Source organism: Poecilia latipinna, unplaced genomic scaffold (assembly GCF_001443285.1).
Source record: "Poecilia latipinna isolate Pla-1442-1.1 unplaced genomic scaffold, P_latipinna-1.0 Scaffold441, whole genome shotgun sequence".
Taxonomy (NCBI): domain Eukaryota; kingdom Metazoa; phylum Chordata; class Actinopteri; order Cyprinodontiformes; family Poeciliidae; genus Poecilia; species Poecilia latipinna.
In genome coordinates this window covers 173,468-195,843 of record NW_015113057.1, presented here as the reverse complement: position 1 = coordinate 195,843, position 22,376 = coordinate 173,468, and the positions used below count along the sequence as shown (strand labels likewise).

General features: G+C 39.1%; 1 protein-coding gene across 2 annotated transcripts in view; it reads right to left on the bottom strand.

The window, feature by feature from the left end:
* Positions 1-207: 207 nt before the first annotated feature.
* The window catches only part of snap25a (synaptosome associated protein 25a), a 44,765-nt gene continuing 22,596 nt past the window's right edge, over positions 208-22,376 (bottom strand). The window contains exons 2-8 of one of the 2 annotated variants that reach the window (XM_015038426.1): positions 18,925-19,068; positions 16,790-16,831; positions 14,224-14,272; positions 10,732-10,849; positions 3,602-3,721; positions 2,810-2,954; positions 208-416 (exon numbers count right to left, since the gene is read on the bottom strand). In XM_015038426.1, coding sequence (XP_014893912.1) covers positions 348-416; positions 2,810-2,954; positions 3,602-3,721; positions 10,732-10,849; positions 14,224-14,272; positions 16,790-16,831; positions 18,925-18,996 — 615 coding nt within the window. In that variant the 5' untranslated portion in view covers positions 18,997-19,068 and the 3' untranslated portion in view covers positions 208-347. Of the gene's footprint in view, positions 417-2,809; positions 2,955-3,601; positions 3,722-10,395; positions 10,514-10,731; positions 10,850-14,223; positions 14,273-16,789; positions 16,832-18,924; positions 19,069-22,376 lie in introns of both variants that reach the window. The other variant, XM_015038425.1, reaches the window with a different exon arrangement.

Genomic DNA, 22,376 nt, shown 5'->3' with positions numbered 1-22,376 from the left:
ATATGTGCATAGGTATATATATGTATATTTTATGTATGTATGTAGCGAGATAGAGAGAGATAAAGAGAATAAAAACTTCACAAGTGAGCTAGAGAGCCATCAAGTCAGCACTATATACAACCTTTGGAAAGAATGATATACGAAGTATAAGAAATCATCTTTGTACGAGGACAATCATCTTGAAAAAGCTCGACAGACGACACAGAACGACATTTAAATCGAGAAAGGGGAGGTGATATGTGCATGTGTGCAAACCTAGAAGGTCAATACCATGATGAAAGCATGTCAGCGCCGGTTGACATGTGGCGCGGGACGGCGAGGAAGACCGCGCTCCTGGCTCAGGCCGTCTAGCCACTGCCCAGCATCTTTGTGGCGCGCTGGTTGGCCTCGTCGATTCTAGTCTTGTTGGAATCGGCCTGCAAGACAGGAGGAGACGGGTCACAAAAAAAAGTAAAAGAAAAAAAGGGTTTCCCGTTGCAGTTTTGTCGAAACGCACCACCAGCTCATCCTACAGCGGCAAAACGTTTTGATAGAACAACAAGAGGGTTTTTGTTTCCGTTAAGTTGGTTTATTTTTTGCAGCAGTTGGAACACCTGAAGCCAACAATTTGTAGGGATTCATGTTTTTAAACGTTCAATACGCATGATGTACATTTTTGAAAAAGTGATCTGGCTTGTGTGTCCAATACGCCTGTTGTTTTTAACACTTGAACTTTTGGTGTGAACCTTCATATCTACTGCTGCCTTTTGCACCTTAATTTTCCCTTTACGAGGTGATAAAGGCCATTTTTATTTCTATCTCTGGTGAATACAGTGCTCTAAAATCGCAGTGCTCTTTTCTGCATTAATGCAGAACAGGAAATGAGCTCTGATAGGATCAGATAAGCAACACTTTACCATCTTGAGGCCTTAATAGCAGACTGAAGAGCCATTTCTGTCCTTTATTTATTGACGCTCTAGTGGAGCAAATGCTGGAGAAAATGGTAAAAGTAAAACTCCTGATAACACTGTCAGTTTGGGTTTTGTTGAACGTTATTAAGTGGGATTTATCGAGACAAAAATAAATCAAAATTCTTATCTTTTATCACGATAAATGATAAGTGATAAACGATGTCAGGAATATCGGTGATCAGGAAAATACTACAATCACGCAAAGAATCAGAACAACGGACGCAATGTTCAGCAGTTATAAGTCAATCATAGATAATCGTAATAAGGGCTTCAGATTTCACAGGTGAGGAAAACGTTTTAATTTAAAGATTGAACAAGTGAGCAGTGGGTCAGTTATACTAGCCTAACTGTTGCTGGCCTGGTATTGACTAGCCTTAGCATGTGCTGCGAAGTTCGGTGTGTTTTGGTTCCGTTAACACTAAACAACCCGCCCACCAAGTCATCAGTAGAGAAGCTGTTCAAATCAGCTAATCAGGCAAAAACGTATTAATAATCACAATATAGACAATAAGCCTGACAACATAATGTAACAGACTGGATGTTCTGTTTTAGTGTTTCTGCTACTTTTTTGTGTGGGAAATGTTTGCTTTTTGGTGTTGATTCCCCTGATCGGTAGTCTCTGCTCTATCCGCTCGTTGAGCTGATGTTTGTTGGTTGCCATGGCAATGGGTCGTGTGTAATATCGACATACAGAGCGAGAAAAGGCAGAATAGAATAGAAGTTGTTGGAGGTATTTTTTCTTTATCCATTTGAATTTTATTACTTTATTCTTAAATGTCTATTTTTTGTATTATTTACAGAGTTTATTTGTAGGTTGATAATTGTTGATTTTATTTATTTTTTGTTTTATTATTTTTCTTATTCATTTTCTAAATTTAGTCAGGAAGTAATGTGGGTCAGTCCACTTTTTATAAGTGCAGGGGCCTGAAGGACCAGCAGGCATTTGGGTTTGGGGCCGATGGTTTTTACCAGAGCAAGAGAGGTAGCATGAGAACAAATGAAAGTTTGATCTCTGTAATTGTTTGGTGAAAGAGGAAAATAAATCACCAAGAACAATCAATAAGTTTGGACATTGAACCTTGTTTTGCCTGTGCCAAGAAACATGACCTAGAGCAATAGAAGCTCAGATCTACCACACCAGACAAGACCCAAGGTGTAGGTTGTGCAAGGAGGCCTCTGAGACAGTCCAGCACATAACAGTAGGGTGCAAGATGCTGGTAGGGAAAGCGTACATGGAACGACATAACCAAGTGGCGGGCCTAGTGTAAAGGAACATCTGTGCAGAATATGGACTGGAAGCCCCGAGGTCAAAGTGGGGAACACCCCCAAAGGTGGTGGAGAATGACCGAGCTAAGATTTGTGGGACTTCCAGATCCAGACAGACAAGATGGTAATGGCGAACCAACCGGACATTGTGGTGGTGGATAAAGAAGAGAGGAAAGCCATTGTGGTGGATGTAGCAATACCAAGTGACCACAACATCAGGAAAAAGGAGCATGAGAAACTGGAGAAATACCAGGGCCTAAGAGAGGAACTGGAAAAGACCTGGAAGGTGAAGACCACAGTGGTGCCTGTGGTCATCGGGGCCCTCGGGGCAGTGGCTCAAACAGATCCCAGGAACAACATCAGACATCTCAGTCCAGAAATGTGCAGTTCTAGGCACAGCCAAGATACTGGAGGAGAACCTCAAGCTCCCATTTTTCTAGATCCGCCCCTGCACCTCTTGTTTTAGGTCGTACCTGTAAATCTAAATGTTTTTCATCTGATTTTTCCCAAAACAAGAACAAATACAAAACACGACCAATGACTGAGGAAAACCAATTTCCCATCACGAGGTGTAACCGTGGTGAGTGATGTACCTTCTCCATGATCCTGTCGATCTGGCGGTTCTGCGTGTCGATCTCGTTGCCCATGTCCAGGGCCATGTGCCGCAGGTTGCCGATGATGCCGCCCACCTGCTCCAGGTTCTCGTCCATCTCATTTTCCCGGGCATCGTCTGTTACCCTGAGCACAGGAAGGGTAGAGACGTAAATACAGGGCAGAACGGGTGAAGAGCACCATCTGGAACAACCTCGGTCATCTTTTACCTTGGATGTTAGGAGGATCTGACCTCTGACCTCAGATCTGAGCAGGTCAGCTTTGTGTTGGCTTTACTGTAAAAGCTGCATAACAATGGAGGGGCCCTAAAGAGCTGCAGCACACTTGTTTATCCAGTGTTATAAACTTGAATAAACTTTAATCATATGCATTTCTGAATAGAAGCTAACTGCTAAATCAAACTTTAAGCAGCTAAAAGTCAGAATTTAAATCAAGGTTTTTCCTTGAAGACAAACTAGAAGCTAAAATCCTTCCAGATCTAGTTTTAGATGACACATTTGGGTTTGTTTTTTGGTTTTTTAAGCCACCTTCTCTATTGCTGTTGAGTTAACATACACAACAATCTGCATCCCCAGAACCAGAACCAAACATGGAGAAGCAGCCGTCAGCTTCTAAGCACAACAAATCTGGAACAAACTACCAGAAAACTACAAAACTGGTTAGAGCTGCTTTGGACAAAAAATGACCCAAAGTCATTTATTTCAGCTGTGACCTCAGTGACCTCCTGGCCTTTCTCTGCTGTAGGCGATTTGAAAGGTGAAGCTGAAGGCTACCTGCGGATGAAGCCTCCGCTGATGGCCATCTGTTCGCGCTCGTCCACCACGCGGGCGGGCTGGCTGGCCACCACCCCGTCCTGGTTGTTCCCCCAGGCCTTACTGGCTCCACTCTTCATTCTGATCGCCAGCGGCGATGGTTGGGGTGGGGGGAAGGAGAGACAATGACTCAGCATTTTGACAGAAACCGTCACAGACCTCAACCAGGCTGACTTTTTATTACTGATAATCTACAGAAGAAAACAACAACAAAAAAAGCAAAACGAAAACAAAAGCCTGGGGTCTGAGGCGCTCGCAGTCACATTGATATTAATCTGAACGTAGCGTGATCAGCTGGGACAAAACGTGTTAATTGGTTTCATGCATCCAGCACAGAAATAAATGGAGGGGGGGACTAGACTAAGTCAAGCAAAGCGTAGCAGGCATGGACTGGGTTTTAGTGGCTCATTCTGCTGCTCTTAAATAACACACCATACACACTAAAAATATCACTTTATGCTAAAATTGTACTAGATTGTTCTGTCAACAATCCCATCCCTCTCCCAAACAGAGAAGACACACGGCGTCTGCAGACACACGACACAGAGGAACAGGACTGTGACGCTCTTAGGAGGGACGACTGAGAACAGACCGTTCGAAGCCACAAGAGGATACAGAGCAAAACAAACCAACAGATAATAAAATAAAAGCTGGCAGAAGGTCGACAGAGAATAACAGTGTTCCTGCCTGACCCCTCTCTGCTCCCCAACCCCCCTGACCTGGGCTGGAATATCTCATGCGGCATCACTCTGGTTTCCGTTACTCAGAGTTGTGTGGTAATCTGCAGCAGCAAGTCAGCAGAGTGGAACGATAAGGAGTTTGGACAGAAAAAGGTTTAATAAACCGACAAATAAAGCTGAGCTAACAACCCGTGCTATCGCACAGCTCAGCCTCACCGAGCATGCTCAGATCGGCCTGGAAGATTAACCGCAGTATAAATTAAAACAAGCTCAATCATTTTCATCTGCATAATTTATTGTGTTCTTTTTTCTTTTCTCTCTTTATACAAACAACTGGATGATAAAACACTTCAGTCTGGTGCTTTGGTCTCAACTGAACATTTTATTGTCGACAATTTTGTTCACAGAGACTTCATCATTTGTTTTATGTTTGTTTCTGTTGTTTTGTTTATTTAATATGTCTTCCAGTTCAAGTGTTAAATGTTCATTAACATTTCAAGTTTATTCATCCTTTAGAATGTATTCTTGCATTATTATGCCATTATTACTGCATTAAATGAAAATGGCCTCAAAACAACAAATATTATCGTTTATCGCGATAATGTCTGGGGCAATTTATCATCCCGTAAATACCCAGATCGTAAGATTCATCAGGATCAAGTCTGACCACAAAGGCGCAGATGCTGGAGTGATAAATTATTATTATGTATTTTCAAGGTGAGAGCCTATTGATATAATCCTGGACAAATAGTCACATATCTTGTCACTTTTTTGGTAATCCATTCTGCAGTAACGTGTCCCTTGATTTTGTGTTTTGCAACTTTAGTCGGTCAGTTCTGTGTGGATGTGCTGCTGATGGCTCAGCCTCCTACGCTTATTATTAATAGAAATGGACTGAGGCTCGGCTTGGCTCGGCTGCCTGTCCCTGCTGACACACAACAACGTGCTCAGCACATCAGACAACTCCAAATCCTTTATGCTTGTTTTTTTATTTCCACCTTTTTTTCTCCATTTGGTTTCCTTAGTTCCTTACTTTATATTTTTCATGTGCCGTCTGTTTTCTTATCAGTTTTTTTCCCTGTTGCTGGATGTGATGCACATTACGGATGTAAATCGATTCCACTAGATTTCTCACAAATCCATCAATTAAAGATTTCTCTATGTTTAAGACTTTTATTTTGAAATGAGGATGGAAAGAGTTGCTCTGCTTTTTTGCAGATGTGAATTAGCTCGTAATGCTATAATCTGGTACGGCGCATTAAATGGTGACGTTTCTGTTTGAGCTTTAAATTGTCCTCTTCTAAAGAGTTTATTACTGTAAGTTCTGACATAAATGACTCTTGAATCTTTTGCTAATATGCCCACTGCGAGTATACTGGCTAACTGCTAGCTGATAGCCATGCTAAAATTAGCATTAGCTTCAAATCTGCACTACACCAAAGCTAACTTCTTTTAAAGGAACCAGGACTGCATTTGATCATCTCTGGTTCAAAGTCTAAAACTTTTAGGCTGGATAATTCAATCCTGAAGAGTTTCTTTAAAACTATTCAAATTTAGTATATTCATAAAAATACAAAAGGTATGTATTTTATTTGAGGCTAACATGACAAGAATTAAAAATCATAATATTTGTAAAAACTGAACTTGACTGTTTTATACTATTTGTGAAATCCAGAAAAGGGACTTTTGTCGTCTTCTGTTGTTGTGAATCCAACATCGTGTCGCACCTTGTTAGCTGAACCCATCGTTACACTCCTACTGCTGACCTTTAATCAGGTTTTCTGTTATTGAAGTAAAATAATCTCATTAGACGATTTGAGTCCCCATAAACCTAAACTCGCTCCTTCTTATTCTCTTTGATCACTAAGCTATCCACAAAGTATGAGTAGAGATGCGCTGCATTGTGATGGCACGGACACAAGATCCAAAACATTGCTCGTTGACGATGACTACCATTGGTTTTAGCTGTCAAGTTGTCAACTTAACGTGCCAAATCATAAATGGAAATGTGTTACAGATAAAAGAAAAAGGGACGCAGTTTGTGCTACTAATTGTCAATATTATGACTGGATAAGAAAATCAAGAAAGAGTTTTATTTTAAAAAAATAGCGAAACAGAGTCCATTACGCTAGCTTGACTTTGACAACCTTAACATGTAGATGTGCTGCAGAACTTTGTCTGTTTTTGGTTCAGTTAAAAAATGCGGCGGTCCACACACCAACCGTCTGACAGATCAATCAACAGAAAAGGTGTTTAAATTAGCTAATCAGACTGTTGCTTTTTAATAATAGGAAAATTAAACAAAAATCAAGCCTAAAAGCATGAAGCTGAAACAGACCGAATGTTGCGTTCTTTTTGTGGGAAATATTTGTGTATTTTTTGGTGTTAGAACCTAATAACTGAGAGCGTTTCGTCAGTCAGTTGCTATGGGAACCGGTCTGTGTATAGCATATCCGGTTTTGAGTTATTCTTCAAGGGTTTCTCTGCATTATTTTCCCTTTGCTGAGGCGCATTGCACTGAATTAAAAACACCTCCATCTCTAGGTTTTATTTTGTTAAAGGAACAGTTCAGGTGAGGCTACAGATGGCATGTAAAAGAATCATCTTTCTGCCCTCCAGCTTTCTGCACAAGCACATTTTGCGGATGTAAACAATAACATTCAAGGGGTCTATGCAGAGACCTGAATTTGAAAATAAAATCGAGCAGCCTGAGGCGGCAGGTCGAACGGATTCAAAATGTACACTCTGAGTGTTTGAACTGCAGAAATCCAACAAAATGTGTTGTTTCTCTTCGTTCTAAAAAAAAATCTATTTGCACAGTCAGTTTGAGTCAACGTCCCAGCAGGCCGCCATGCCACTATCTGATATGGCTGACCTACATGTGAGCCAGCCCCCTGAGGGGGGGAAGGGGCTTTGCAAACAGTAATGTTTTGAAGCAGCCAGTGCGGGACAGAGAGGCTGATTTAGCACAGAGCTCTGCAGCAGAGGCGGCACTGCAGAGGAGGACTCAGTCACTACAGGAGCCATGTAGAGACAAGGGAACTGGAGGCACGATGGAGATATTTACACGTCAAACCTGACTCCGCTGCGCCACGTTCCCACTCGCAACCACACCACACCTTTTTTTTTTTTTTTTTTGGTTTTGAATGTGTTGTGCCGTTTGTCACTGCGCTGCTTTGAACTTTGTACAGATCCCAATGCAGCTCAGAAATCTTATTTTCTCTCTATTCCCACAAAAAAAGCTCTAAAATATGGAAATTTTTTCTTTCATTAGTTAGACCAGAAGTGTCCAAACTTCTGTCCACAACTGTCAACTTTAAAGTTCTGGAGAGCCACAAAATTTATTAAAATTTATTTTAAATTGTTTTATCTTGAATAAAAAAACAAACAAGCAATATTTAAATGATTGTTTGTGGTCCTATCACAATTTAAATTAAAGAAAAAAACAAAAAACAAGTGTGGTTAATTAAAAAATAAATTCTCTACTTTGTGCCTAAATTTTTGCCTTTTATAAAGAATTTCATTTTATGTATCATTTTTATCCCTCTTGAGCTGCTGATAGGGGCCACGCAGGATCAGTTCAAGGGCCACAAACAGACATCCCTTTGTTTAGAAATAATAAAAACCACTCCATTATCCCAAAATACAACACAAACGTCATTACTATTTATTTAAATTGTTTTAAATAAAGCAATTTATGACTCTGCCGTTTTGTCCCAATTCACCTGAACATCTCACTGTCAAGCTGCTACAACTAAAACAACAAAAACAAGAAAAAAACTTAAAAAGATTTATTGTTTTTTCATTTATAAACCATCATCATCATCATCAGAACCTTCAGTATCATCCTGAGTAAAATCGTTGTTATGAGTGTCATTATCAAGCATGCAGAGCATTCAGAGGGTCATGCTCGCCAGTCATTCCATGTTATCTGCACTCAGGGGGGGGTGGGGGGTGTTTAAGGCAGGGTGGGGGGTTGTGGGGGTCTCGTTCCCTGCACAAAGGTGAGGATCTACTAGATGTTAGAGCTGTGCGGTGGAAGACATCATGCAGATGAGGAGAAGTGTCAAACAGTCCTGGACCAGGCTGCCCAAATGCATTTTGGGACCAAGATCAGAAAAAAAAATGAAAATATGTAACTGAATTGTTCCAGAATGAAGATCTGAGTGCCAAGATGCTTTGGGACCCTCAGCCCTGCTCTTTGTTTGTTCTATAAGGAATCCTGTTTTTTGTTTTTAAGAGTCAGTAAAGTCGCCTCTTCCCACCGCGTTTGGAAAAACACAATCCAGCTCAGGAGGAATTAGAACAAAAGGCTCCATAACAGGAACGCCTGGATTGAAAAAGTCAGCCAGGCTGTTTAAGGGAGTGTGTGTTCAGAGAATGGGGCTCTTGGAAGGAGGGTGTTAACGGAGGCACTTACTGGTGAGTGGAGGAAAACTTAAAAAAGAAGATTTAGCTTGGATTTAAAGGTTTTTAACCAGATTTTATGAATGTTAAATATAATGGTAAATAATTGTATGAATGCTTTACACTGACATGAATATGAATATTTGCAGGTTTATCCAGTGGGAAGCCAGGCTGCTGCATTTGCCCGCAGTCGTTTTCCCTGCATGAAGGTCCTACACAAATCTGCACTAAAGTCGAACTGAAAGGAAATATTTTTCATTCAATCTTAGACGTATCAAGTCTATTAAACTACAGTGAATCTGTTTGACTTTATTAATGTAGAAAAATATGATTCCAAATATTGGGCTATAAAAATCTGCCATTTTCTTTTGTGATATTTATTGATATGGCAATAAAACTGACAATAAAAAGAATTCATCACAATCCTTTGGCCATAGTTCTGTCACTATTTACCCCCAGAGAATCACAAACAAAAAAAATCTCTTAAAATCTAACGACTTAAATGTGCTGCTCAGCATCACATGATAAGAGCGCTCAACCACATTTTGAAATATTACTGAAGCGTTTATTGATGCATTTATTGTGGTTGTATAAACCGCTTCTGCAATGGAAACTGAACCACACAAGGCGTAAATAACCTACAGATATCCACTCACTGCAACCCAAATGCAATTCTATTTAAAAAACAATCACTTGAGAAAAGAGTTTAATATTCTGCACAATAAGCACTTAAAAAAAAACTGTGAAATTTGGTTTGTGTTTCTTCCAGATTTCAGCTTTCGTCTGCATCCCAACATAACTTTAAATAAAACTCTCAGGTGATATAACTAGAGCTACATCATGTACGTACCATTCTGCTTGTACTTTTTAAATTCTTGCTCTGTTGTAGATCCTGCATTTAAAATTCAGATTTAATCATTTTTAATTGTAATATTTCTTATATTGCAGAAATATTCAGCCCCAAACCCTGGCTGGACTTTTAGAAATTAAATTTTAAATTCAATAATAAGATGAAACCGACTTAAAACTAACAGCAAAGAAGACTTCAAAACGATCTTCTGATCTAATCTAATTCAACCTAACCTGATTAGAAATTCCTACTGAAAACCAGCTGCTGCATGCTGTCGATTGGATCACTGTCTCTGCTTCTGCTACAGAGGGACGTTTGCAAATGAACAACCAACAAAGACTCTAGTGGATGTTGCATATGATAAGATTAAATAATAAGATTTTTGATTATTAAAGTAACTAATTAGACAACTGCATCACTTATTTCTCACATGTCCTCTTAAACGGACAGAAATCTGTATATGGAACGATGGATTAAGAAACTTCACTAATCCAATCATGAATAATGAGTTAAAAGTGAGTTTCTGAGTTTAACTGATGCTTTCACAATGAAAAATATCCGTCTTCAGTTCGACTTTAGGGACAAAGTGTCTCTATGTGAGGGTGAGATTAGAACCATTTTAAAGAATATCCACCCTTGTCCCCGCTGTATAGATAAGAGAGATTTTTATTATTATTTCTGAACAGGAGCAGAGCAGACTATTGGCTAATGGCCATTGTGATGTCACTTCTTCCTCGGTTGTTTTTTTTTTTGTATTTTATTTGGTATTTAGTCGCATATTTAAATGGCAGGCAGGCAGGCAGGCAAGCAGCACCTACTTGTTACATGGACAGGAGCAAAGACCACAGAATTTCCCTAGATCGTTCAAATTCTTTTCTGCATCCTTCATGTCCTTATTGATTTGGTCCATTCCCTCCTCGATGCGCTCCAGTTGCTCTGATTAAACACAAGTCATTTATCCCCCACAGAACGAAGCACGAGGAGAGAGAGAGAGGAAGAAGATGAGAGAGAAAGAGAGAGAAGACAAAGGAGAGAAGACAAAAACTTCAGACACTCACTATGACGAAAGAAAGTAAAACAAAAGAAAAAAAAGAGGAAAAACTGGACGCCACCACATATGCAAAGAACCTTTGGGGCACATTGTCAGTACCTACTTGTTACATGGACATATGAAAAGCCCACAGCATTTCCCTAAATCTTTTAAATTTTTCTCGGCTTCCTTCATGTCTTGGTTGATATGGTTCATGCCCTCTTCAACACGATCGAGTTGCTCTGGTCAGGACAAAGGGATGACAGTAGTGGAATGAATTTCATTGACTGACAGAAATATGATGAACAGCAACTGTGTCGATGTGAGCGTCTGTGACCTCATGTGCAAACAACAACGGCTATTTGTGAATTTACAGGAGAAATTAAGACTTTAACCATGTTAAAAAACAATAAATACAACACTACTCACAACAGGCCACTATGCTAGCTTAGCATAAGAGCCGACAGGAGAACAACACTCAGCCAACCAACAATTGGCTAAAACGTAAGACTGAATGAAACAGGTAGGCTGAGATTCCTATTATGGCGTAAAATATAGTCATAACTCATCAACTAGCCTTCTAGCAACAGCTAATGGGTTTTAGCTAACAACACTAAAGTGGACCGTGACGGTATTGGAATGAATTTCATTGAATGATTGACACTCGCTAAAACTAGTGAGCTTTAGATTTAAGCTAGTGAGCTTTAGTCACTAGCTAAATTACCTACACTAAAGCTAATGAGCATTAACTAAATTAGCTAGTGAAGCTAAACATATAGTTTAGCTACAGGTTTGTAGCTAAACTAAAAACTAATCTTACTGGCCATTTGAGTACTAGCATGAGGGAGTTTTTTTTTGTAATTTATATCCAAACAAAAACTTTTTCAGTCATGCTCATTATTTTCCAGTTTGTCTGTAAAGAGCCAATTGAACCATAACGAAGTCTTTATAGGGTTTCCTTTTCTACATGTGAAAGCCTCAGGACAGCAAAACTGCAATGAAGCAATTTATTCCTGATAAGAATATTTTCCTTCCTTTGCAAAATGAATAGCTGTCACTCTCATGCTGCATTTATTTTTGCACTCAAACGTCTGAATTTCTCAGTACAATGGACTAAAATGTAAATTGTCGGGATTCCGACGTGGGAAGTCTGAGATTTCATCCTTTTATATCTAAAAGGCAAAGAAATACTGTTTTGCACTTCAGGTTTGGTTTCATTGCTATTGATAATTGTCATGGTTGCTAAGCAAATTAATTAGCAATCCTACAAGTTTTCTGTTCAGTTAGATAAATTGAATGTACAATCTGACTTTGACTGGACCATGACTGTGACTAGACTCTGGTTCGTAGGTGTTAGAGGCTTTGCCATGCTGATGTGGTGGATGGTGAGTTGCCAACTATTTCTCAAAGCAAATTTGTATTGGGACAGAGAAATAAGTAGAGTGTGAAAGCATGTGGCACAGTTAAATATGGAGTGGATTCAGGAACTCGTTCACTGACTGTTAGGGTTCGTTCAATCCCTGGTTGGCATGCACCTCTGGAAGTGTTAAAGTCAGGTTAGTACTATAGGCATATTCTGGATTAGTTTGATTTCAGTGAAGGAATGCCAGGATTTTCTCCTTTGCAACTATAAAGGTTTTCAGTCTGATGAGAGGACATCCGTGTGGTGTGGATTTTGAGTTCAGATGCCAGACTGCAGGTAGTCGGTCATCACAGAACGTTTAGTAACCTGTAGATGCAGAAATGCTCTGGGGGTTCGATGCATTAGAGTGTGTGTGTGTGCTCACAGACAGACTACAGCTTACATTCCCTGTTGACAGAATTAAGGATGCTCTCTTACAGACTTTATGAATTGATGAAAACATGACTTCCAGCCAATAGGAGAGCTGAGATCCCTCATTCCAGAGGTGGAACCTTAGTATATTTTTCTTCTGCCATATCAAACGTTTTATTAAGTGTGCGCTCTCTGTGTTGTTTTTACACTTTCAAGTCGCAACCAGGGATTGTACGAATCACTAAGCAGGCTGAAGTGATTGAATATTTTGTCATTACCAGCTAAATCGATCGTTTCTTTTTTCCCACTTCTTTTCTTTGTACACGTGGCAAAACTGTTCTCAGACCAGTTTAACCATTAGCCATCTCTAGATGGCGAAAAGCCGGAGACAGCTTCAGCTCCTTATTCACTGTAAATAATAAATATGTGATTTTGAACTGGGAGTTTTACCCCAGTAAGTTCTTAATTTACACTATAGGATTCAATTTAAACAGATCTGAGAACAGCATGAGAGTTACTCAACCACCAGCTACCAAAAGGACCATTTATAACTGCTGGTTGTTTCGCCCCTCCGCCATTTTGTACCTTTGTATTTTTCTTGGTTTCCTAGTCGCGTACCGCGGGATGTTTCATAATGACGTATCAGTAATGAATCAATTTGTGAAATTTCATAACGGCCTTAAAGAAATGGTCTGCTTTCTGACAGGAAATGGAGACCAAATTAAAAGCTTTATTTTTTTCACCGTCTGAGTTTTACGATCAGCCCAACAGAAGCACTACTACATGTTTGACTCACATTAATTTTTGCCGTAAACACACATAGAACCGGCTGTAGCTCGATTTCTTTCTAAAATAACATATCTTAGGATCCGCTTTAGAGTTTTATGACTAAACTATTTCATGAAAGATACCAATATTTACCAGCAGGACGTTACCGAGAGTTATTTACAAAGATGTTAAGTTCATCTTTGTAAACTGGTGAAATACAAAGTCTTCAGGAAAGAATACACAATAAAGTTCAAATACTTGTTCAGTATTTGTCCCCATAACTCATGAAGATGCTGAGCTATCAGAAAAGCCCATTATGTTTAGAGCATAATGGACTCAAAACACCTTCAAACAGGAAGTAAAAAAGGCCAAAACGGAAATACGTTGATAGAAAATTGGGGTACAACTTGGCGAAGGGGCAAATTGACCCAGAGACACAATTTAGTCTGAGAACAACGCCGAGCTGTGGGGGGGTGAGGTACTGCAGCGGCCAGCTGGAAATATTAACCAAGAGATCTGTCAGAGTTTTTGGCACTTTTGAGATTTCTCGTCTTTCTTATCTGAAATTTAAAAAAAAGAGGAAGTAAGGACAAAATAAAGAAGAAGGGAAAAAAAAAGCTGGTGGCAAATTAATAAGAAGCGGTCAAGCAAACCGAGAAGAAGAAGAAGAATGTGAGCAAAACGTAAAGAGAAGTTAAAAGAAGCTGAAAGGAAGAAATGAAAAAAATCCCCAACCTTCAACAATCAACTCAGCATGCAGTAAAATGAAATAAATTTTAAAAATCTCAAAGCATAAATAAATAAAAAAATAAAAAAAAATAAAAAATGGAGGGAAAAATTAATTCGTTTTAAATGAGTTTAAATGAAAACAAGCAGTTGAAAATGGAACCTTTCATTCATTCACAAAGTGTTTGGTTATCATCTAAAAAACATCAAAGTACAGAGTTAAAATGTGATCATTAATATATTTTAACAGTTATAGTAAAAAACAGAACACATAGCAGCTGTGTATAATTTAAATAGCTTAGTCATTACAGCAAAACATTATGACCATCTCTCCTCTTGTTGACTCACCTCCCTGCTCGTCCAGCATGACCAAAGTCCTGATTCCAGCATCTTTGCTCTATGGAAGCCCAGGGCCGGATCACAGGTGGATGGGGTGTGGGGTGGGTGTAGGAGGGTGGGGAGTAAGACAAAACAGAAGTCAATAGGATGGTCAACAATGATGTCCTGGAAATTAAAAACCCCGTGATAAAATGTCGTTAACATTTTGGTCTTTCTCCGGTCCAAACAGATTCTGTATGAACCTGAAAATCTGTAAGTTTTCCTCAGGATGATGGCAGCGATGATTACATTTTAATCTTCTGCTCTACAAAGAAAAAATCTTCTTCTTTTTATTCTAGAAATACACTATGAAACCTTTAGTTTAGAGCTTTCCTTAGCAGAACGCACTGTTCAGGCATTCTAATGTAAATTTAAACATTTTTATTTATGGGCTTCAAAGGCGTAAAAAAATCCACTACATTAAGGTAATGAAGCTATATTTTAAAGTGTAAATCTATCTTTTGATACCAATAAAAACTGAACTAACCTCTGCATGCCGAATGCTTGAATGGTATCTACTTTCTATGTGATTCAGCTAATAATAATTTGACTCCTCTGGTCGTTCATTGGCTCCGTTTAGAGAATTGAAATTTCAGCCCAAGATGGTCAGGCAATCATTAAATCAGTAGAAAATAAATACGCACAGGCAGTAAAGTCAGGGCAATAAGAACTTTGTCCATTCTATAGCCTTCATTCCAACATATGTGCACTCAAAAAATGTAAGTGAATGATAAAGAGAACAAAAACTTTATGAGATGTGAAGATTCACCAAGGGTTCGGTTCTTCAGGAACAGACATGATAACACACAGCTAAGACCCCGGCTGATTCAGATTTAGCTACTAAGTAATTTAACTGCAAAGTTTTTATCTGACACCTCTCAATAGGGAATGATACAATGTGCAAAGTTAAAATTTTTGAAAAAAAAAAGTAGTTTTATTTCACATTTTATAAAATGATTTGCAAGAAAATTTTCTTCTAATCAGTTTTTGAATGTTTCCACTGGTTTCCTTCCAGATCTTTCGAAGTTATAGATTTTTTCTTTTAATTTTGAGCAGACATCACTAATCTACAAAATGAATTTTATCTCAAGGGGGAAATTTAAAATTCATATTTAGTGTTTCAGTAATGCAAATAGGGATTAGCTATAATAACAAAACAGATGTATATGTTGCTGGAGTCCTATTTTTTTAACGTTATTTCGCCACAGTCTGCCTCCACTTTCCTCTTCCTCTCCGTCCCGTTTCATCAGTCCGGTGGGATTTGAACCTCTCTCTCCCGTTCCTCCTCGGTTTGACAGAACCAATGATGATCAATCTGACCTTGAGAGTCTCCGTCATCCCTCCCTCCTGCTCTCTGTGTTTGCTTGTTAATGTATTCCCTTTCTGTGTATCATGCTATCATCTTCTAGCCATTAGCGTCGCTCACTTTAATGTGCTTTGTGTGCACGTGTGTGTGCATGTGTGTGTACGTGTGTGTGTGCGTGTGTGTGCCTTATCTGGCGCTGACGTCTGCTCATTTCCTGTGAAGTGTTGTTCACGCCGTCACTCAGTTGACTCACGGTTGACTCGGTGACGGCATTAAAGACGCAAACATCTCGACATGGAGGGAGCGGCGCACAAATTAAAGGTAAACTTTGAATTTGAACTCAGGACATTATTTTAGTTTTTGCTTTGGATTTAAAAAACGTATCGCCTTTTTTCTCCTGTCACTCTGAGTTGACGGAGTACAAACTTGAGTCATTCCCAGGTGTGTTTGTTTCTTAGATTCTCTGACAAAATCCATGTTTCTACATTTTGTCACATCAGAACCACAAGCGTTAGCCTGATGTGATGTGCAGCATTAGCATCTTCTTCCTCATGTTGTTCCCCTGTGAAGCTTGTAGCTTCTAACAGGATGATTTTCTTTCAACAGTGACGTTCTTTAGGTTATAATTATATATATATATATATAGATATAAAATCAGATTTATTGCATGATGGATAGTTGTGATATGGTATTGTTTTATAGCTTAAAGCTGTGTTAATCTAGATTTCACTGTTTCTTGTGTTGGTTTTATGTTTCGTGTGGTTTTCTATTGTACAGCTCTTTGTGATTGTACGTCTGTGACAAGCCCTTTATAAATAAACTTTACTTACTAAGCTTTAGTAATCGCCTCCATTTTGACCCTCGGTTGCCATGACACCATTTGTTCTCTAACAAACCTTTGAGGCCTTCATAGAAAAGCTACACAGATGATTTGGACACCACTGATTTAGGAACTTTAGAGTAAACCGGGCTTGATATAAATTCATGCCGCACTTTTCAGATTTTATTTATTGTAAAATTCCATTAGAATGCACTGAAGTTTGCATGTTTGTTTGAAGGCTGCAGAATGACCAAAGGTTCTGTGCTTTCTGTGAGGTTCTGCGTCAACACACACCTGCACTATGAACTAAAGTTGATCAAAACTTAATTTTTGACTTCTTTCTATATTTTTTTTTACAAACTGCTGTAGTTTCCCATGAATGACTGTTCAGTGCTGCGGGTTTTTCTTACCTCTTCCACCAGCTGCAGCATACGACGGGTGCTCTCCAGTGACTGGAAAGAGATTAAAGATGGAATTATTATTCTCCATCTGAAATTACAAACACAGCAGCTTGAAAGTGACAGTCGACTCTAAATGCTCTCTGCTTCATGATGTTTAAGCTGTTTTTTGTTTTGTTTTGTTTTTCTTAAAGCAGCTCTGTGATTTTTCTCCCAAGTCAACATATGGATCTAAAAGCTTCTTTAAAGCAAAAAGCAAAAAAAAAAAAAAAAAAAAAAAAAAAAAAGAAGCTATTATTGTGGTGCCGCCATTTTGTGCATGCTCTGCACCGACGATGCGTGCGCGTGTGTGTGTTTAATATTCTGCTCAGCTGTGCCACAGTGAGTCATATGTGGAGCTGCAGGGTTCTGGGCCGGTCTGCTCCAGGCCATCACAACGACGTCGTTTCTCCGTCTGACACGCTCTCACAAAGAACAGAGAGGAGCTCCGGAATGTCAGCCGGAACGCCGCGCAGTCGGCTCTGTATGGAGCTGCTGCTCTCACAATGCAACTATCTCCTCTCTCACCTGTGCGACATACATGTATATCTGATAAAAAATGAGAATATGGAGGAAAAGTTCCATATTTTTCCCTGAATCTCTTTCAGGGAAAAGACATTTCTGTTTGAAATCAAGTTTTTGAAAGACAATTTTTATTTGGTACCAATACCAAGATCATAAATGTCCTCAAATGGGCTGGTTGTGGCAGAATGTATTAATAAAACACTTTTAAAACATGAATAAAAAAAATTAAAAAATCATATCGAGCATCTTTTCACGTTGATCTTGTGAGACATTTGCGCTTCGTTAGATCTGTCACAATTACTACTTTGCTATGCAATATGTTGTCCCAGACGTTTTTGTGATTAATGATTAAATTGTTGTTTTGAGACCATTTTCAAGTGATATAATGGTAATGGTATAACAATGCAAGAACACATTCTCAAACATCAATAAATTATAAATTCTAATAAACATTTAACATTGGAACTGGAAGACATTTTAAAAATCCAGAGTAAATCAACAAAATAACAAAAACAACAAATAAAATTAATTCTGAAGTCTCTGTAAACAAAACCCCAGACTGACGAGTTTTGTCATCCAGTTTTTTTTTAGTAGAAACAGAGAAAAGAAAAAATCAATAAATTAGACAAGTGGAAATTATTGAGCTAGTTTTAATTTAGTGATTTATTGCTTATTGTGACAGGCCTAGTGTAGCAAAAGTAAGAAACACTGCTATCTGCAGGTGGAAGTTAGCCGCCATTTAGAATGTTTGTGACCATTTTTGCGAAAAAGTTTGAATAAATTCAAAATTACGCATTAGATTGAAAAAGTGCAGAGATCTGTTGATTTCACGTGAAGTAATGGAGGAACTGATTGATGTATCGCGGTAGCATGCAGATCGAAACCGCTTAGATTTGACCCATAAAATAATATTTAAGCAAGCAACTGATTCATTTGTGGAGGGCCACATAAAAAGCTACACTGGACCGGATTTGGCCCCCGGGCCTCAAGTTTGACAATATTCCAAATTCTGAATCGGAGTTTTTGTTCTGGTTTGTAGGCCACAGGTTTTTGTTCTCCATAAGCCATAATCATCAACATTAAGAGAAATAACACTTGAATTATTTCACTCTGTAATGAATCTATATAACACGTGTCAAACTCGAGGCCTGTGGGCCAAATCTAGTCTGCTATAACTATTTATGTGGCCCTCTGGAGTCTAAAGAGCCACATAAATAGAACTATAATAAGAACTTTCTTAGCTTTTATTTGTTTAGTGCCAAATTACATCAGTGTGAAAAGACATTCAATTTTATTACAAAGACGTTCATTATTATTACATTTTTTCTAAGTCCTCATTGAATGAGGAGAAAGTCAGGCCATCTTGATGTGGCCTGACATGAAGATAAGTCAAACACTCCTTTGAAGCATCTTTTTCTAAAATGATATACAAAAAAATCCTTAACTTTTTCACAATAGTCCCATTTTTCAGCTGTAACATTATGTGCTGTTACATCTCTGCTTGTTAGGAGTCGGATGTTTGCATGTTTTTACTCCACCGTACGCCGAACAGCTGCGTCCGGGCAGAAGTGTGTTCTTCTCACCTCGTCGGCCAGCTGGTCGGCGCGCTGCTGCATGTCTGACAGCTCATTGCGCATGTCGGCGTCATCGGCCATGGCTGCTGGATGTGGGGGGTGGAGAGAGTCTCCAAGAGGGAAGAGAAGATCCTAATGGGAATCAGGGGTGGGCTGCAAGAGACACAGAGAGAGAGAATGAAGGTTTTAGCCGAGTTTAGCAGACACTGGTGAAATCTAGTGAGGACTTTATTATTGAAGAAGATGACTATCATGGTTAAAAACTGGAATATTAGGAGGAAAATCAATTGGAATATCCCCAACTTTTTGTGTAACATTCCTGAATAAAATGAGGATCTTTGAAGGATTAGCCGGAAAGAGTCAGCAGAGTTCACAAGTCATTTCTTCTAAGTAAAGATCCATTCGTACTGACATTAAGAGCATTTTACACCAGAGCCATATTCACCCGGTCACCAATGCATTCATAACATCTCAACGTCCCAAATGCCAGATGGCTGCTGCCTTCTCTGTGAAGTTGGGTTTGTTTCCTTTCTCTGAGTCAGAAAATGTGAAGTCAGAACACCAGGCAACACATGTTTTTATTGCTATGAATGTGTTATATTATGAATAAAACCGGGATTTTAATTTTGCTTAACTAACTACAAAGATTTTAACATGTTGCAAGCTTAACATCACATTTAGTCAAATTTTATTTTTTTTTTTTTACAAAAAACAGAGTCAGGACCTTTGTATTCACGTTTTCCGGTACGCCTGTAAATCTGATGTGCAAGCAGCATTCGCAAACAACAGGGATGGATGGAAAAGCTAATTCTCTTGGCCCATAAATAAAATATTTTCCTACAAGTATGAGTAAAAACCATGTATATCTCAAGGACATCCATAAATGCTCTTGACTAGTAGGTCTAATGCACCAGTAGGTCTGAGGCACATTGCTTTTCTAGACTACAAGTGTCTTCGTCACAACACCTGATTTCCAGAGTTTGTAACTATAATTTCTGTTCAGTCCTCTTTAATCCAGCTCTAGTTCATTTGCATAGAAAGTCCGGTTCATTTGGGGAGGTGTCAATGTGCAATCAAACTCTGATGCCAACCAAAAAGTGAACTCTAATGTGGTTTGTATGCACACTTCCAAGAAGTAGGGTATTCTGGGTAAATACAATCAAAACAAGCAGGCGAGTCTAGTGGGAGAAATAGCTTATGGTGTTTCCCCTACAACCACTAAAATCTGATGCCACTGCATTTTTGTTTACATTTTGCAAAGTAGGAAGTTGTGCTCAGTGTCTTCTTCAGAGGTCTGTGTGTTGTTGCTCTTGGTGCAGCGCCACCACAGGCGAGGAGGGGAACAGGATTTTTAAAGGCTTTGGGTTCGTTTGACACAGTGCAGAGTGAAAACTGGAATAAACACTTTGTGTTCACCTCACCCTGTACAATGTGTTCTCCACTTTCAAGATCATGAAAGGTAATCATCGCAGGGAAAAGATACATAAAAAAGTACAAGTTGTTAGAACCACAGACATAAAACAACTTAGCAAAACAAGCTGGTGACGAGTTAGCTTGATTGATAATTCTGGATCTTTGCGAGCTAAGTTAATGTTAGCACCAGTATCAGATGCTTTTAAGAATTAAATAAACTTCCTTATCTTACGTTTCCCCCTTCTGCATTATGGGTACTCGATCAAGTAGTAGCAGAGCCGACCTGCTGAGTATCAACAGCTCACAGAGGCTTCATATCGCTGGATGCCTCACCACTCTGGGCTCCCATAAATACACTTAAACCTAATTAGGCAAATTTCAGCTGGATGTTTCTTTTTAATTCCATGACTCTGTCTGGAGACGTTTTTAACACCAGGAACCTTCTTTTGTTCACAAACTGTTCATCCCTTCAGCAAATAAACCAACCAATACAGTTAATCAGATTGATTTTTTTTTTAAATATTTTTGCCATTTATGCTATGTGCTAAGCATATTACTAAGTACAATAAGCTTCCCATGTGTCAATGCCTTTCAGAACGGAGTCTGTATAATTTGGAACAGAAGGTTTGGGCCTGCTGGACGCGTCTCATTGTTGTGACGCAGCGAGCGGTCTGCTTGATATATTGCATCAGAGCTCCAGGTGCGCTCTGTCGCATCACAACGAGCATCTGCTGGTTCTATTCATCACATCATGAAACCTGGCTGGGGTGTGATCACACGGCCTTCCTCCGCACACACCCACATCAGAAGGTTTCTGAGAAGGAGACAAGGAATCGCTTCTCCCTTCAGTGTCACATTTATCCTTCACAAGTCAGCTGAAAAAAACAAACAAATCGGTTTGTGGGAATAAAAAACACACAAAGCTGGTTGCAGAAGTGTGCACTCTCATAAATTAATACTTTGTTGAAGAAGTTTTTGGCTACGTCTTGTGACATTTCTTGTCCACATCGTTAGATGATGATGGTGAAGCCATTCTTGTCTTGGCTCCCATGAAGGTTGATTGAAAGTTGCTTCAAAAAGGTATTAGTTTAACTATGTGAGTTTATCCCTCGGTGTTATTGCAGCTTCTTAAAATCTTTTTCTTTTAAAGGGGCAGTGTTATGTGTTTTCCATGCACATGATACCATTTTACGACACAATGAAGTAATTATGCTACTTGTTTAGTTGTTGCACAAATGCTATATATTAAATATAACTTAAACAAAATTTGACTTCATAATTTAATGCCTTAAATTGGGTCTCTGTCTCTTTAAGAAGCTCCTGCTTTTTCTGAAGCTCTCTTTCAGGAAGTCATGACAACATGGCTCCTCTTTTAACCCTTCATCAATGTTTTTACCAGGTTTCACTGAGCTCATTACAGGAACTCACTGAGCTCCTGTAATGAGCTCAGGTGAAGGGCGGTTCCACCAGGTGTTTGCTAATTGCTGCTGGCTAGTCTGAAGGAGCTGAGTGGAGGAATCGCAGGGAGGGGGTGCTTGGAAACTGCAGCTCAGAGGAGGAGCATGGTTGCCATGGGAGACTTAAGGATTTCTCAAACATGCAAGAAAGAATCAAAGTAAAACTTACAAGATTTCAAGCTCAAAAAAATGTACATTTTACATAGTACTTCCCTGCTAATCTCTTCCTTTAACAGTTTTGTTTGTTTGTAGCTTGAATAATACAGGCAATATGGCAGATTAAACGTGGATTAATGATACAGAATATTTCTGTCCACTAAAATCTGGCATTTTAATAAGTATGTGTAGAATTCAATGTGACTGTAGCTGATGTAGTGAAAGGAGCCCATCTGCCTCCATGCATGTGGACAGACGCTACGCTGAATCCACAGCTGCATCATAATGATTCGGCCTCTGCATTCATTCAGAAGACGGTTTATTTAAATGAAGCTTTTGCACGTTGAGCCGGAAACCATTGTATTTACGCAACATGCCCGTTCCAGTTTTCGCCGCTTATCTTCTTCCTATGTTCCCCCCAACACACACACACAC